This window comes from Nymphaea colorata, chromosome 1 (genome assembly GCF_008831285.2).
Source record: "Nymphaea colorata isolate Beijing-Zhang1983 chromosome 1, ASM883128v2, whole genome shotgun sequence".
NCBI classification, from domain to species: domain Eukaryota; kingdom Viridiplantae; phylum Streptophyta; class Magnoliopsida; order Nymphaeales; family Nymphaeaceae; genus Nymphaea; species Nymphaea colorata.
In genome coordinates this window covers 16,697,152-16,714,095 of record NC_045138.2, presented here as the reverse complement: position 1 = coordinate 16,714,095, position 16,944 = coordinate 16,697,152, and the positions used below count along the sequence as shown (strand labels likewise).

At 38.0% G+C, this 16,944-nt stretch overlaps 2 protein-coding genes and 1 long non-coding RNA gene across 5 annotated transcripts; 1 reads left to right on the top strand and 2 right to left on the bottom strand.

Annotated features, from left to right (window-relative positions):
- The first annotated feature begins 271 nt into the window (after positions 1–271).
- LOC116267287 (uncharacterized) lies at positions 272–1,270 on the top strand. The gene is made up of 2 exons (XR_004175561.2): positions 272–589; positions 731–1,270. It is a non-coding gene; the product is annotated as an uncharacterized LOC116267287 (long non-coding RNA).
- Positions 1,271–2,056: 786 nt separating this feature from the next.
- LOC116253380 (SUMO-activating enzyme subunit 2) lies at positions 2,057–11,402 on the bottom strand. Of its 3 annotated transcripts, XM_031628177.2 has the most exons (11): positions 10,768–11,402; positions 10,559–10,648; positions 10,130–10,213; positions 9,808–10,026; positions 8,410–8,511; positions 6,053–6,508; positions 5,710–5,939; positions 4,313–4,406; positions 4,041–4,223; positions 3,858–3,955; positions 2,057–2,769 (listed from the first exon to the last, which is right to left on the bottom strand). In XM_031628177.2, the coding sequence occupies exons 1-11, from the start codon at positions 10,798–10,800 to the stop codon at positions 2,388–2,390; spliced, it is 1,971 nt and encodes a 656-aa protein (XP_031484037.1). In that variant the 5' UTR covers positions 10,801–11,402; the 3' UTR covers positions 2,057–2,387. The 3 variants fall into 3 exon arrangements, with proteins under 3 accessions (XP_031484037.1, XP_031484052.1, XP_031484060.1); XM_031628192.2 differs by lacking the exons at positions 10,559–10,648; positions 10,768–11,402 and adding an exon at positions 10,310–10,377; XM_031628200.2 differs by lacking the exons at positions 10,559–10,648; positions 10,768–11,402 and adding an exon at positions 10,310–10,313 and having other exon boundaries at positions 10,130–10,228.
- Positions 11,403–12,751: 1,349 nt separating this feature from the next.
- Positions 12,752–16,358, bottom strand: LOC116253407 (54S ribosomal protein L12, mitochondrial-like). Its single transcript, XM_031628209.2, has 2 exons — positions 15,340–16,358; positions 12,752–13,214 (listed from the first exon to the last, which is right to left on the bottom strand). Exon 1 carries the CDS (start codon positions 16,246–16,248, stop codon positions 15,364–15,366), a length of 885 nt encoding a protein of 294 aa, XP_031484069.1. The 5' UTR covers positions 16,249–16,358; the 3' UTR covers positions 12,752–13,214; positions 15,340–15,363.
- Positions 16,359–16,944: the final 586 nt, after the last annotated feature.

Here is a 16,944-nt window from a genome sequence, read left to right as displayed (position 1 = left end):
CTCGGTTACGAGCCCACATATTCCCGTCCGATCCAGATCTTACGATATTATTTATATTTAAGGATTAAATAGTTTGAGATATTTAATAATTATGTTTTAAAGCGTAAGAATTTTTTTTAAAAAAAAAAAATCTCTGACCGATACGTGTCGATAAACCGAATCAATACGAAAACCGAGACTATCTGGAAGAGGCTGACCTAGTGAGCCGGAGCAGGTTTAGGTGAGGATGTGGATGGAAGCCACGGCATGTCCTTTTCGATAATCTTGAGGCTGGAAAACAACTCCACCCACAAATCTTGATCCCCCAACACGGCTCGCCTACATCCCTGTGACGTGTGTGTTCCTATCCAAAGCTCCTCGATTCTCGACCGTCGGGTTGATCCCCAAGCTTTAAGAACTCTCTCCTCAACCTCTGCTTCCGTATTCCTAGTTTCCAACATTCAGAGCAGGACGGACAGATACGATTCCTTTCCCACCTCCATGGCCGCTGAGACGCATGCAGACCACCTGCAGATTGATCATGAAGATGATCATGGGGGGAGTCCGATGCCCTCGACATGAGCTCACTCAGGACCTTCCTTCCCCGCAAGTAAGAATTGATGGCGCCGATACTTTTCTTCTTTTTCTGTTTCTTGGTGGTCTTGGTTTGGACGTGAGTTGTGTCGGTGGGTGATTTTTTTTTATGATCATGATTGTGATTCTGATTATGGGCATCCTTGATTTTGTGCAGAAGAGGGCTTTCCAAGTATTTTTCGGGTAGATCGCAGTCCTTTTCGTGCATTTCTGACGTTAATTGTGTTGAGGACCTTGAGAAGCCTGAGTATCGTTGTGCAAAGAGGAGGAAGAAATACAGCAGCAATGAGAGCCTCTTCCTGCCTCCTCCTGCTTGCAGGCTGGTGTTGAGCACCCCTTGCAGGCCTTGCGTCGGCGTGTAGATTGATTGAAGAAACCTGATTATTTTGTGCACCAGCGGAATTTTCAAGCGCTGGTCACGGAGTAATGTGATTATTAACAATTGTTCGTATCTCAATCTGGAAGCTGCGGAGATGCACACACTACAGGAGGCGAGGAATTTGATCACAGATTTTGATTCTGCATACAAGAAGTAATTTGGTTAAAATTTTCTTGTACAGATTTGCCTCTACAGAAGGGGACCTATTCCCCAGAAAGGTTACATCGAAGATCTACTTCTGCAACTTTATTTCTTGCTGACTCTGATTGTTTCTCAGTTGAGATGGAGAATAGCTAAAGAATCCGCTTCCGAAAGCAAGCACTTTTTGTTGTTCAAAATAACGCAACCATGCTATATTATATCTACAACGAGAGAGAAAGACAAATGGCCATCCCAACTCAATACATGAGAGAGCTAACAACATTATTAAGAACACGGACATTGATATCAGAATGAATCATAAAACACAAGTTCAGCTCTAGCCCGCAGAACAGGTATACGTAGAGCGAGAGAGGCTAACATTATGATATGGTAGCACCGAAACTTGAAAGAAATCCGCAACCCTAATGTGATCCATTTGCTGTTTTCATGCACTAAGAAGGCTTAATCTTAATGTTTTTCTGCACCATGTAGAAATACCCCACAACTATGAATTTGTTTCCTATTAATTTTTTCAATGAATTAAAATGTGAATCAAACAGTGCATATGAAGTGATTAACCTGGTATACAAATAAAATAAATTATACTAAACATATCCATACGAAGACAAATCAATCGCTTGTTTACATCTATAGAACAAAAGCTTGCACAAGGCATATCGGGTTCGGGATCGTAACGCCTAGAGGAACGAAGGTCAACTAGGTTCAACATGACCGGCAGACCAAGACGAAGCAAGCTTTTGAACTAACAGATCCAAGCGCCAATTGTTCAGTTTCTAGCGTAATTCCATCTCAAATCAGAAAAGTCAAATATAATCAAGGACAAATGAGAAGTTTGCCTATCTTGTTAAAATATAGTGAAGAACGAAAAGAGAAGCCTGTCCAGAATAAATTAAAGACCATCTCACTAAAATCACAGTAATATCAACAGATCTGAGAAACAAGTGCCACAGAGAAAAGTTAAGGCATTTCTATATAACGTCAGGAAGTATTTGATCAAAATAAGGGATTACATTCCATCCTGGTTACAAGTCCCCACTAAAGCCATTTGTGGCGCTAACAGATACAATGAGAATTAAGTTACTATGGCATCCGCCATTCCAAGAAAATAAATTGACAACAAAATCAGCATCTTGTCAACTATGGTACAGGTTTAACGGAATCTCTCTCTCTCTCTCTCTCTCTCTCTTTCTCTCTCTGTGAATAAGAACTAGATTTTACAGGCATATTACAAAAAATAGTGGGCAGCGCCCACAACCAGGAATGTAGTAAGAAACTATTGTGACCTTGCCTTCTTTCTATGGACAGACTCGTCATGAACCATAACGACTACATCATCATCGGCAGCATCTAAAGCAGGCTGCCCATTCTCATTTTCGATATCAACAACAATTGAGTTAGTTGTAGCAGACGACTTCTTGAAAGGACCAGAGTCTCCTGTCATTGATATTTCAGCCACCTTTCTCTTATTACCGCTGAGTGTAATTGGCTCAGTATCGAGTATTTCAAGGTCATCAGAATCATCAGGAGATGATGTGCTTGCTGGAGCATTTGATGTCGCTTCTCCATTGTTGGTGGTCTGGGTTTGCCGCTCGCTTGGTTGTATCCATCCGGAGAGAACCATCCCGTCAGGTTCCTTCTCCTCATCAAATTCATCCCTAACATAGTTAATTGCACAAAGAACATGAAGGCAAATCACAATTTGCAATATCACAACCTAATTTCCTTTAAAATTGAAGGAAATTTTCCCCATGTAATAAACAGCAAAACTGGTTTAAAGCAGAAATCAAAACCTCCAAAAAGGCACGAGATCCCACTAATTGATATATGTTCAATAATTAAGAGAGATGCACCGGAATATTTCATCAGAAACATCAGGCAAAACAGAAAAAGCATGTGTATGATGCCTGTGCAAATAATAATGATTTATGAAATTGCAATTTGAACGAATGTAAGGGGTAAAATGTGTAAACTGTAAACTACGCGAGCAACATTGTGAATAATTGAACGTAGAGCCATACTAAAAGCACCTCAGATGCAAGTTGTCGCCCCCTCCTTGAAATGATATAACCAGTACATCAAAAATTTCCGACATATATCACTGTCATAAAAATTGACCTCAGGTTTTTGCTAGTGAGGTTTTCGTAAGGTATAAATCAGGAAACGTGCTTTTCACAGAGAAATCTCAAGAACTAAAAAATTAAAAATATCAATAGAAACTCTGTTGAGATTGAAGTTTTTCTACAAAAGCTCTTTCAAAAGCATCGACAAAAAACCATAATATTTATTTTATATTTTAAAATGTTAAATAAACCTCAATAAATTCAAAGTACATTACAAAACATCTTTCTGAAAAAAAAAATGGAAAAGACAGCATCTTAATGTTGATGTTTTCTTCACAATATCATAATATTTTTTAACGTACTTGTTTTTATCTATGTTCCCATTTTTTCACTTTTTTGGAGAAAAAACGGTGATATTTGTGACACTGCTATACACTATCTAACACCTTATTTTTCCCAAATTTCACATTTGCACATTCTAATGTTACACATAAAAGCAGCAAGTACTGTGAACACAATTGCCACTCGAAATGGCAATGCAAAGAGGGTAATGAAAATACTTCATAATAAAAATTATAGATGAAACAAAAGTGAAAATCTCTATATGAAACAAGTCCCAACAACAAGGTCAACCTGACAGAGATAAGTTAATATCATCCCAAAAGAAGCAAATGAAAAGAAACCTGTGCTTGATATTGATGTTGCATGACAATTCTTGTTGAAGATCCTCAACTTTGAGCATTGTGCCACTAGTTACTGGAGTTGGAAGTTTAGCCAAGACCTGAAGGAAACCAACCTCTATGAAGTTCGCGGAGATGAAAATTTAAAAAACTGGAAACTAAGCAACGAAGACACCAATTATTCACCTTTTCAAGGTTTGAAGCATAATTAGCAGCCTCATCTTCATCAAGATCATCACCAACTTCAAAAATAAGGGATGCACCAAGCATTATCATTGGTGAATTCATTCCAAGTTTGCTTCTCACAATTTTCTCTACGACATCCTTAAGCTTTGTAGTTAAAGTATTGACCTCGAGCGACAAAGGATTCTAGTTTCAAACAAGTATCAGATGTTTGCCCATTTAGCATATTCACTAAGGCACAACATAAAAGGATCAGAAACTAGTTAAGAGGTCACCTCAGAACACACATAGCAAGATTTGTTAGGCTCAAATGGCTCAACTGGCATTAGAAGCATCTTCCTTGATGGATGTTCCAAGCAATAAGTCATTCTGCACATATTGCGGGAGCAGATCAGGAGCGGTAAAAGTTTAAAAGTTGTCTTAACAGCTAATAAGATTTAATGGCAAATAAAAATAAGCAGTCTTAGAGACGTCCACCAAAATACTCGGCAATACAGAGTCACTGAGAAAAGTCAATCCTACACGTAAACAATCTACAAAAGATCAATAGTGTACGATATCGATGATAATGTGTCACAAGCAAGAGTCAAGACATAAGCAGTTCAGTCATGCACGCTGGGATATTTAATGTGAGTTTGGTGGGACGGTTTGGAATGATCAGCAGAACCACCAAAAATGGTGGGACAAGATTGTCACAAGGTTTTCTTACAAACGTCTATTAAATAATTCAGTAACATGTCAGGATCCATTATATTTCCACAAAGAAAATGGACTGTAACCTTAATATAAATGTTCGCCGGAGCTTCTTCTAAACATAGTTACAAATAACGTTTCGGAGTTTTAAATGGCAAGGTTTTTCTCAGGTATAATATGGTGACCTTGAAAAAAAGGGAAAAATACGGTAAATTTTAAAAAAAAAAAAAAAACTAAAAATGGGGGGAAAAATAAGTGAAAAACTAATAACACAAACATCAAAAGATAAGTAAATTTACAACAAATAAAAAATAGAAAATGAAAAACAAAAACTGTTTGGCATTAAAAAAATTAAAAAATTGAAAAAAAGGAAAAACCGCAAAAAAAACGTGTTTTTAACACGTTTTTTTTAAGTTTTAAACAGCAATTTAATTTATTGCGTTTTTAAAAAAAAAAATGCGCTTTTTGTGACTAAAGACGAAATCAAATACTTTATCTTTTACAGTACTTACAAATTAAATCACTCTTTAGTATCAAGATTGCTACTACAATAAACAGAACACAAGAAGATCCAAAATTTGAACAAAGGTCTTTCTACTCGAGCCAATCCCTCATTATTTTCATGCATTAAGCTCAGGAATATGTTTTTATTTGTTTACACAACCTCCATTTGGATTTTGGGACAGACAATTGCTATGATGAAGTAAAGAGGACACATTCTACAGCTATACTCTTCAGTTCACACATACATTTCTTGCAAAGGGATTTGATGAGGACCTAAAAATTTGCATGTTTTTGAAATAACTAAATCCTAAAATTTCCTCCATCTGGAACCCACTGATTATGAATGCACCCCAAATGATGGTCTACAATTTTGCATTTATTTGTTAGTGTTTTTTCATGAAGGTAGGAAATAGAAACCTCCAATACTACACCGCCATGTTTGGAAAGCATATGCAAATAAAAGTGAGGAGGCAACCTATAGTTTTCTGCATCATTCTGGAGCACTTTGATAGCTTCAAGGACTATTAGTCCAGCAATAATAGCATTTGTTGTTGCAATTGCATGCACAATATTACCAGCAATTCCTTTTGCCTCAAAAAGACTGTGCATTGGGATTCCAAAAGAAGAAGCCCTTATATTTGCGGCAGCCGTAACGAATTCTACAGATAATTGGTCATCCTTATCAAAAGTCAAATTCCCAATATCCTGGAAACAGAAAAGGACTTTAGTGGTGGTTAAACATGCAGAACAAGGGACCATAAGAGCAACAACTGCAATACAGGTATCAAGTTTAGCAACGCCAACAACTATGACAATACCTTCTCTCTTCCCTCAATGAACAGCTTCATGGCCTCCAGGAAGATTTTAGTATTCTCTTCAAGGTTCCAAATATCCTGTGGGTTCTTCAATCCCAAGGAAGACATTGCAGAGACAGCTACAGAATCGGCAAGTTTTTGTTTGTCCAACTTCCCATTCTCTTTAGCAAGCTGTTTTGGCATAACATCCTTGAGATACAGTGGAGTTGGCTTTCTCCTATTTTTCCAAGTCTCCTCATTAGCAAGAGCCAGATCAATATTATACCCAAAGACATGATCATATATTCTCCGACCATATTGGTCAGAATCTTCATCTGCTTTGTATTCAAATACGTCTTCAACATTATTTGATGGGTTCGTAGCATCGGTAGAGTGTATGTTAAGATCATTGTCTTGGTTTTTGTCCCCAAAAAGCTTCGCAAACAGCAGATCTTTTGCCCATACAATACAGTGCACAAACTGCAACACCAAATAAGACTTTAACATTTGATCTGCAAAAATAAAGTTTTTAAATGGCCCAAAACATTAAATTAGAGCCAACCTAAAGCTATGCATTAACAGAAATGCATTGTATGCATCCACACACAAATAAATACATAAATTAGCAATGACAATTTTCTTCCAATGCACCCATTCCTTTAAGCAATGCATTAAAATAAGTGCAAGGTACGCATGCACCCACAAATAAACACATGCATTAAAAATGAGAGTGTTCTTCCAATGCACCCAGTCCCTGATTGCAACTTTTGAATTTGTCAAGTTCCAATAGATGAGATGTAGAGTTAAACATACAAACAGTCTCAAGTAGTAAGTATGAACGAGAAACAAATTTTCTGAAACAATTTTGTTTTGCCTATGCATGCTTGAAAGAAGAATGAACGAACTATTATGTCATTTAAGATGTATAACAATAGAAAGCTTGCACGTACTTTGAAGTTTGAACTTGATCCTTGTAGGATCTCGATTGATCTAAGGCTTGTAAATAGGGAGAGAGTGCACCAAAAACACCACACTATTCATTTGTAATATTCCCAGCCCTAAAAGTCTAAAACCATTAGTTCAATTCATCAAATGACCACAATAATTTGTTGGATGTTATCTACATCATTCATGTAACAAATAAGAACCTCCGAAGCGCATCATCTGGAGACGTAAAAATGAAAACTGGAAACTTAAAAAAAAAAAAAAAAACAGCTCGCATTGCATCCAATTTGATGGATCGAAAACGGTTTATAACAAGAAAATTATGTTGAGTCTATCTGAGGATAGGGTGGCAATCATTTCTATAGTCAATACATGGTCTGCTGCTTTTAAAGGAAGGAATAGGACATGGTACAAATAATTTTCTTGGGCTTTTAATGGCCAGGTTTTTCTCAGATTTTCCTTTGGCAAAATTGGTTTTCTTGGGAAAATGTCAGCAGATCTTGTAAAAAATGAAAAACATTCTAAAAGTTAGGTAAAAATAAAATAAATGAGAAATTAATGAAATGACATAAAAAACTAGATAAAATAATAAAGATGATGCTTTGAATGACGATAAAAATTCAGTTTTAAGTTTTTAATAATATTAATTTTAAAAAAGAAAAAGCAAAAAAATGTGATAAATTTATTTTTACATGTTCTCTTCCAAAAAACGTGATTTTTGCATTTTTTTGTTTTCTTTTTTTATTTAATTATTGTGATATTTCTGAAAATATCACGATATCTATGACTGGGATAGGCAACCCCAGAGCACTTACTACTGATGTTTTAATACAATAATATGATATCAGATCCTAATAAAACACATGTAAAGAGCTATATTGTGCTGTTATAGAAAAAGAAGTCTATTTTTTACATAGTCTTCATAAATCATGGAATTACGTCAAGTCGTCAACAGATATAGATAAATCTTTATGCTATGCCACAAACAAAACGGGGGAAAATGGAGAAAACACCTGAATGCAAGAGCAACCCACTACGCCCAATGTGATCTTCCTTTTCCACAAATATCATCGAATATCTTTCTGAATGGAATTTCTTTTTTAGCATCAGAGCAGATAGATGAAATGCCCCTAGGCTCACGACTTTTCAGTAAAAAAATTCCTATATTATCTGCTCATGTTAATTTTAGTGTTCCATTATTCCATATCCCAAGGTTCAAGAAAGCACATAAAAGCATAGTAAATGCTTTTTTACCATAAAAAATGAAAAATAATTATTTTTGCAACTGCTGACTTCACCTTGTGAAAAAAAAAAATCTAACTGTTCATGTCTATGCATTTCCATTATTTATTATTCAGTTATCACAATTTGCATAATGGAGCAAGCAAATTAACTTTTTTCTCCAGACCACCACAGAGATCAGAAAGATTAATCACCTTTGATGGAGTGCTAGTGATCGTGCAAACAGGATAGGATTTTGGGGTAGGTTTTGGTTGGCATTCATAGCACTCTGTTCTCCCCTTCACATGAACAGTGACCTGCTTACTTGAACGTGAGACAAAAAGAACACACAAAGATTTAGATCCACCATCAGCTAACCAAAATTTGTTCCATGCAAAAGAGTCAAGCATATAATATCCGTGTACAGAGCAATCTAAAATTATGATTTGGACTGCCAGTTTCTGTACATGCAACAGACATGCAAGCCTATACATAAATTGCAGCAACTAGCACTGCTTGAGTATGAATGTCATGCAAAAACCTTAAGCAGAAGAACATATCATAAAAAATCAGGCAGCAAAAACACTTCTACAGGTTGCCACGCACAATAATAAAAGCAAGCAAACTTAATGCAGCTAAAACGAGAAATGCAATATCACCAACTGGTACCACAGAATAAATTTGTAAGACCTGGCTAGTCTTTCGGAATGAAGTTGTTGTGGATATTTACCTACCCAGGTCACCATGTAAAGCCGATTTTACCTTGCACAAGTCCCAACATAAATTAAAGGACTTACATATCAAGGATGCCTCAAGGTACTAACAGGATGTACTTGGGAAAAGAGTAACACAAAGAACCTTAACATAATCATGAAGAAAAGAACAAGACACTGGCAAAAGCACCTACGTGTAACCTGTAGAACTTTCAATTATAATGGAAATCGAACATGCATAAATGGAGCTAGATAGGATATAACCAACTACTTGACCCAGTTCATGCGCAACACAATGATAATTTAACAGTAATATTTTGACCTTTCTGCTAGCTGGAAGTGCCTAAAACGTTCTGGGTATTACTACACATGGATGCATGCCCTTGGGTATAGATTAATTTCTAATCATGTTATCATTTGAAATGTATCAAGATTCAAGATTTACCATAGTTTAAACTTTAAATAACCTGCAAACCAAATAGACTGATTGCTAGAAAAGATCCTAAGATACCGTTAATGCAGAGGAACCATGGAAATTATTGCTGGGAAGCTCTCAGGTTGCATGAGCAACTCTGAACTTGTTGCAATATGAACCACAAATCTATGCGAAACATTAAAAGCTACATGCAATAATCTTGTCCCTTTTTTTCCTCAGATTGCCATAAGTCTCTACCATGCACATTTTTCCGCTCATTATGCTACATGTGATGACAAAAAGAAAAGGAAAAAGATAAAACATCCAATTTTGGATGAGCACACCCAGCATGTGCAACTGAGGGAACGGATCAACATAGGTCGCAAAGAAGAATGAAGATTAAAAAACATGTGCCAATGAAAACCATAATCTCAGTTACAGATGTAGGAACTGAAAACCAAGAGACTAGATAAACAGTCCATCACCTGTCCTAGAAACCCCGTTGTTCCACTTTCAACCAAAGGGATATCAGCAGCCAAACAGAGTCGGTTAACATGTCGACGAGCATCTAAGTTGTCTAGACCATTCAAAACTACATTAAACTGCTTGAAGAAATCCACATTGAACTCTGGATCCTTGACATTAGCATGATATGCTGTAATACTTATGTCAGGCTTGAATTTCAAAACCGCTTCTCTCGCGACCTTTTCAAGACAAGAAAGAGCATTATTCAGCATGCCAAGATTAAGAAGAGAATAAGAAGAACGCGTATTAGTTTAGTCAGTGACAGTAAAATCAGAGACTTACTTTAGCCTTGGACTGACCCACATGCCATTTGCGGAACAGAAACTGTCGGTTCAAGTTACTCACTTCGATGGTGTCCATATCAATCTGCAAAAAGACAAGCTTTAAAACCAAAAAACAAAAAAAAACAAAAGAATAAGTGCACGTCCTCCGTCACTTTAAAATAGAGAGTAAGATTCCTACGAGAATCAGAATTACATGGTCACCCATGTTATTTCTCTCTTCTCAGCACCTGAGCACGAAGCATGAACAACCATGAGAATGAACCCGCCGACTGCTGGACACCATTCTTCTCATGAAAATTCAACCACGCGTACTTTAAAAATTCAAGACGCAAGAGAAGTAGAACGGAAAAAATCCCAAAACCCACTAAATCGAAAGCACAAAAAGCTACCCAGAAAAATATCGGGGAGGGAAAAAAAAGAAGCTTACTATATGAATATCTCGGAATCCCGAGAGAGCAACCGTCTTAAGAAGCTCACAACCGATGCCTCCAGCACCAACCATCAAGACTTTTGCACCCTTCAGCAACAAAACGAACTAAAATCAGAAAAAAAACGAAAAAAACATTGAACAAAACAGAAATCCCCAAATCTCAGAAGAAATGTGAAAAGTGGGGCAATGAAGGAAACCAACCGAACCTTAATTGCTTCTAACTGTCCCTCCGGCGCCATTAGAGAAACCAGCGAACTGTGTATTCCAGTAAAGCTAGGGTTTCACAGAAAGGGAGCCAAGGAAGAGGCAGGGACGGAGAGAGCAGAAAGAGCGCGAAGAGGGAATTTTTTCACAAATTGCAGAATTTCCCCAAAAAGGGAACCAACCAAGTGGTGCTCCGATGGGCGATGGGTTGAAAACCCTTACAGTCTCAGAAATTACATGAATAGCCACAAATGATCAGTCACAAACTGCGAGAGAAAATGACGCCGTTAGTGGCGTACAGGCGGAGCACCGGAGGGCAGGGATGGAGACGAGGACAAATTTGGAAACAAAATTGTGAGAAGGTAAAATTCCATTCCGAAGCTTGGTGTGTTAGACTACGGCTCTATAATGCGAAAAGTCAAACTTTTTCTCAAAAGGAAAAAAAAGACGATTCGATAATAGTTTAAGCGGTAAAAAATATAGGCAGCCGTTTTTCTTCTGCCCTTCGATATTTATAGCCTTACTGTTTTTATTGATAAATTTTAAAATATTTTTACAATTTTTTTAATTAATAATTATTTGAAATCAGTGGATTGTGAATTTTTTTTTCATTAGAGTCATATTCAATGATATTAGTGATACGGTTGTCCATTTTCATCAGGCGCACATATACTTTGTAATTATCGCTTTATGTAAACTGGCTTTTTTTAACAATAATAAAGAAACCATCTTCATGGAGAGACACTTAAAAACGACATATGAGAATGGACAAAATGAAACTCTTTTACCGTAGTGGTTCCGTGACTGACTATAACTTGCAGAGCGTTAAATCTGAAAGTAACAGCGGTAAAAGCTTTTAACGGCGACTGCAAGGTTATATAGAGAAACAAATTGATACCAAGAAAAGTACTAATGAATACTCTGTTCAGGGTCTTAAATAGCCACAATAAAAAAACCAATTTTCTCACTCCAAGCACGTTATACGGTTTTCGTTGGCTAAGAACAAGAGAAATTTCCTGATGAGCTTCAGACTGGGTCTTCTGAGATTTTAATAAATTTCTTCACTGCCTATGGATCTCTAAACGACAGCCAGCCTGATAGAAACAAGGGATAAGAAGGAACCAATGCCTCCATAATCTTCTTCTTTTCCTTCACTAGAAAGCAAAGAGATCGGAGCATCAGGGTCAGCATTTGTTGCTAACAATATAAAAATAAAAAATAAAAAAAAATTGTATATACTACATCTGACTGCTAGCAAGGTAAGGGCAAACATAATGATTTGGCAACTCAAATTTTGCATCGAAGTTGCATAGGTGCAGATCCGGCTGCAGGTCTGAAAGCGGAAGGACAGTTGTACCATTATCAACAGTAATTTCAGAAAAATGTTAGCACATGAGTACGGCAGATACACACAGATATATTTATGAAATAACATAATCCATATGTTCAATATCGATAATATATATCCCGTTAAATTAGAGTTAAAAATAATGACAAAGTTTTACGCTCACATAATATTTTGTCTTGTAGCAGCCTTTTTCAACTACCTATGTTACATGGATCAGCACAAATGCAAGACACATTCATTGGCACAAAAACTTGACTAGCCCCTTAAGGTTCAACACATGCAATGTGCACAATTTCCAAGACTTTGATTGTCCCAATCTGCCAACAGAAACTTCATTCACCCAGTCAAGGGTTCGCTTTAGGATTCTTCAAGTTTAAGGAGGTCAGTTTAATACCCGGCTATACCTGCTGGCATACTACATCGAGCCTGCCTACCACAGCTTATGAAGAAAGAAGAAAAAAAGGACGAAGGACCTCCTGATGAAAGAGGAAATAGGTCTCTTAGTTACAAGCTACAATCAGTATATTTGAAATCTTCATAGATAGATGTCTTAGGCTTTCCCAGATGCTTCAACCGTTGCTTTAAGAAAAAAGAAGAAACCTCAACTAGTTTGCAGTGATAAAGCATTGGAACATCCATAACCACAAACTACTAGGTACATTAACCAAAAATCTTAAAGCCAATAGTTTAAGCCATCTAGGGGCATAAACAATATTTGTGTGGAACAATTCTCAAGACATAGAGAACAGGTTATGTATTCCCTCTCTCTCTCTCCCTGTCTCTCTCGCTCTCTCTCTCTCTCTCCCTGTCTCTCTCGCTCTCTCTCTCTCTCGTCCAATGCAAAAGATGCAAGGGAACCAAATCAGCAACCGAAGACGCAGCCCAACCAACTCTTGCTGTTCAAATCAAAAGTTTGTCATTTGCATGCTTTAATCAAGAGATGATTTGTTATTCTCGAGCCCAAAACTTAAGATAAAGTGGAGATGCAGAGGTGAATTAAATCAACATAGGCGATGCTGAACAGAATCCAACTTGGTGGCTTCAATAGATCTAAGTCCTGTGGTGTTCTCTTTCAACCATGCATTCCTCCTCCTGAAACCCCTGCACAACAAGTGATACACAATAGAAGACGTTAGCTACCCAAGAAACTGGTAAATAAGATGCTGTTTATATGTTCAGAGTCCAGACTAATTCAGACTTTGGCTTGACTTCACCAAGTGAAACAATTACCTCGCGTAATAGGGCTTCACTGAGTTTTTTCATGCAACAAAAGAAGTAAAACTAACAAAAATATGAAGCTCAAAACCTCCCAGAGAAAGCACATTAAGTGCCCACTCTAACGTGGCAGAATCAGGATAATTATCCACACTTCATCGATGGATTGTTTGGGACTGTTCACCTAAGAGTACGGACCAATTCTGTTCTCCCTAGGGCAGAGCACCTCCTTAAAGCTTCCCTTTGACACTGTACGGTTACATAACCTTGAAACTACTAATTATAACCAATACAGCCACGTCCTATCTCATAAATGCAACACTAACCAAAAAATCGTAATCTTGAAATAAGTCCTTCCAATCCCTCCCCCACTCTAACAATCCTATTTCAGAGAAGGGTACCCTCCATAATAAAGTGCATGCTTTTCAGAAATAGAATAAAAATTGCCTGATGTATTAAATTGCAATTCTAAGCACTCAAACTGAAAAAGTATGGAGCACTGAAAGAAGCACACAAAGTGTCGCTCACATGCTAAAAAAACTAGATAAAAGACCAGGAGCACTTAATTCCAATTAGTCATTAGCCCAAATGCAAAAGTAAAATGGACCAAAGCGCTTTATACCAAAAACTTCTGACACTATGTGATCAGCTAAAACTAGATGGATACTGCAATTTAGTACTGCAGTAAGGGACAGGTAACGAGCCAAACAAATAATCAGTAAACTAACAGGAACAGCCCAGCTGGCCATCTAGGTAACCTGGCTGGATGACGGATAAACTCATTAACCAGGCTGCCGGTGCACAAAGGTAGAAAGCGGTAATCCATGAACCAAGGGAAAATAAGCAGCACATCGGGTGATTTCAGAAAAAACGAGCACAATTGGAATATGGAAGTGATTAAGAACAACCCAAGACCAGGTCAGCGTGCTAATATAATGCAACCCTTAGTTGCTGAACCATATAGTGTTGTGTAGCTCAAAACAGTTTATCATCAAATGAAGCCAACGTCCTTGAATTACACATGGTTTCATATGTCTGTATGAGCAACGTTCCACAGAAGACAACCGAATATCTTTTACATGTAACTGACGACCAGACAATCTGATTTTCTGTTGACCATAAGCAGAAACCGAGATCTGCAACAGTAGAAAAGCAGCATAAAAGCTCAACAGTTCCGTGTCCAAAAGAGCAGTACTAAGCACATTGCATGGACACAAATGCATGCTCAGTTGCCCCGATAAAGGTTTCAGTTGCATTAATCCAGAAGCAGACGTTCTGGATTTTTAGTGATCTGACAGGAAATCTAGAAAAACGGAGACCATATATAGCTGTGTTAAACCTGGAGAGGCTATCCAAGATTGTTGTTCTGAATGGGTATTGTCCCGCGCAGGCCCCTCGAATTCCAAGACGAGTTATCAGGGAAATCAAACAAGCCATCAGGGAAGGAAGTGAGTATAGCCTACGTCAAGTCTGCAGACTTCACACTACTCTGTCTAAAAACGCGTAACACATCGAGCCCAAGCGAGATGGAAGATCAGTGGCATACAAACTCCTCATAGACTGGACTTTCCAAAGTGTAATCAATCGTAGTGTACTATATGATTTTGTTACTGAAAAACCTATTAGTTTAATCATGGAATTCAAATCTAATAACTGTCGACGATTGACGTCTTTAAACCCACCATTCACTGACCACGTAATAGACTGTATTTGCTGAAGATTGGGAAATGAAGACTCGCTGCACCGGCAGTCGTGATCTTCTAAACGGTGTTACCATCGATGAAGTCACTCATGGTTACCAAACTACCACGGTGCGAGTCGGCGGGCTATATTTCCTTCGTTATACCTTTCACTCGCAACGCGTCGTAGATATTACATAGTTCTCAAAATGGAAAGATTCTCCATTAACACTACTCGAGCCTCTTTATGCATTCAATGAGAAAAAACGAAGAAGCAGAGACGCTGAAATTTCATGGATAACTGAAAATTATCCAAATGCCTAATCACTCACCAAAAAGAAAACGCAGACTTCTCCTCATTCCATTACGACGTTTGCACCTACTGCTTTCATCTTCTCTATGATCTTCTCAGCCTCTTCCTTCAAGACCCCTTTCTTCAACAATGTCGGCGTCTTCTCCACCAAATCCTTGGCTTCCTTGAGACCCAAATCAGTGAACGTTCTCACCTCCTTGATGATCTTGATCTTCGAAGCCGCGTCGAAGCTCTCCAACTTCAGATCGAATGCCGTCTTCTCAGCCTTCTTCTCCTCTGCTTTAGCACCGCCAGCACGGGCGCCTCCTCCCACGCCACCCATGCCCATCCCCGGCATCATCACGTCCATCATCGGCATCTCGTCGACGCCAAATTTCTTTCTCAAAACCTCCGTAAGATCAGCGATTTCCATCAATGTGAGCCCAGTAACCTCATCGACGATCTCCACAACTTTCTGGCTAACCTCACCTCCGGCGGTAGTCGTCGCATTTGTTTCCGATGACTGTTCCACAGCGCTCGATAACCCTCTGGATCGTACCCTGGAATCGCGTTCCTGTCTTCGCGACCAAAGCGAACGAGAATACAAACTCAAAAATGTCGACGCCAAAGGCGAAGGAGACCCCGAAGAAGAAGTGGGATAAAATCTCAAATTTTCCAATGCTGTGCCAGGTAAACCGCAGGAATCGCCGTATTTTCGCTTCCAATCACGGAAATCACAATTCCCAGAAGCCTCCAAATGAGAAGGAGAAACCGAGAGAGGGGAAGGATCGGTCGACCAGGACCCAATAACAGGAGACCTGCGGAAGCAGGACGAGGAGGAGAGATCGGATCCATGAAGAATCACTCGAAGGTTTCTCGATCGTTCAATAAACAAATTAGGGCTTCGAAGTGCACATTTGATGAGAGAAGAAGGGCACCACCTCCTCATAGTAGAAGCAAGCTCCACTCCGTAAAAACAATGGCGGGCAAAACCCTAAATTGCGCGAACCCGTTTAAACCAGAGTCTCCACCATATCGGTAATTTTGAACGCACGCGTTAGTCACAAACCCATTAACAAGTACTCAAATACCTACTGCTTAACAAGCTTTCACTCGATCCTCCGTTGTTTTGGTAGAGTGTGTGTAGGGACTGCCATTTACCGTTACATACACTTATCACGATAATATAATATAGTGTTTATATGTTCTTTTATATATTATATCATATATTTAATTATATAGGTTATGTCTTAGATATCATATATTTAGTTATATAGGTTATGTCTTAGATTTGAGGTTACATCTTAGAGGGTTACATCTTAGTTTTGATGCTCGAAACAGCATGTTAATTAGATGGTTCCGCTCACATTCTACTACACATTCTACTACTGTTCTATTGAGTCTATGGTCATGCGGACACATCATGTTTTAAGTCTCATTAATGTTTTTTTTTATTTGTCATGTGTGTAATTGAAAAATATGAAATGATTTTGTATTAGTTGAATTTACTACATAATGAAATGAAATGTTTGGGTCGTTGTCATTTTGGTCGACACATCAACATTAACAACAAAAACAAAAAATAAAATTGAAACTATTAACTCTTGCGCCAAAAAAGTATATTTTGCACGTTGCAATTCTCTTG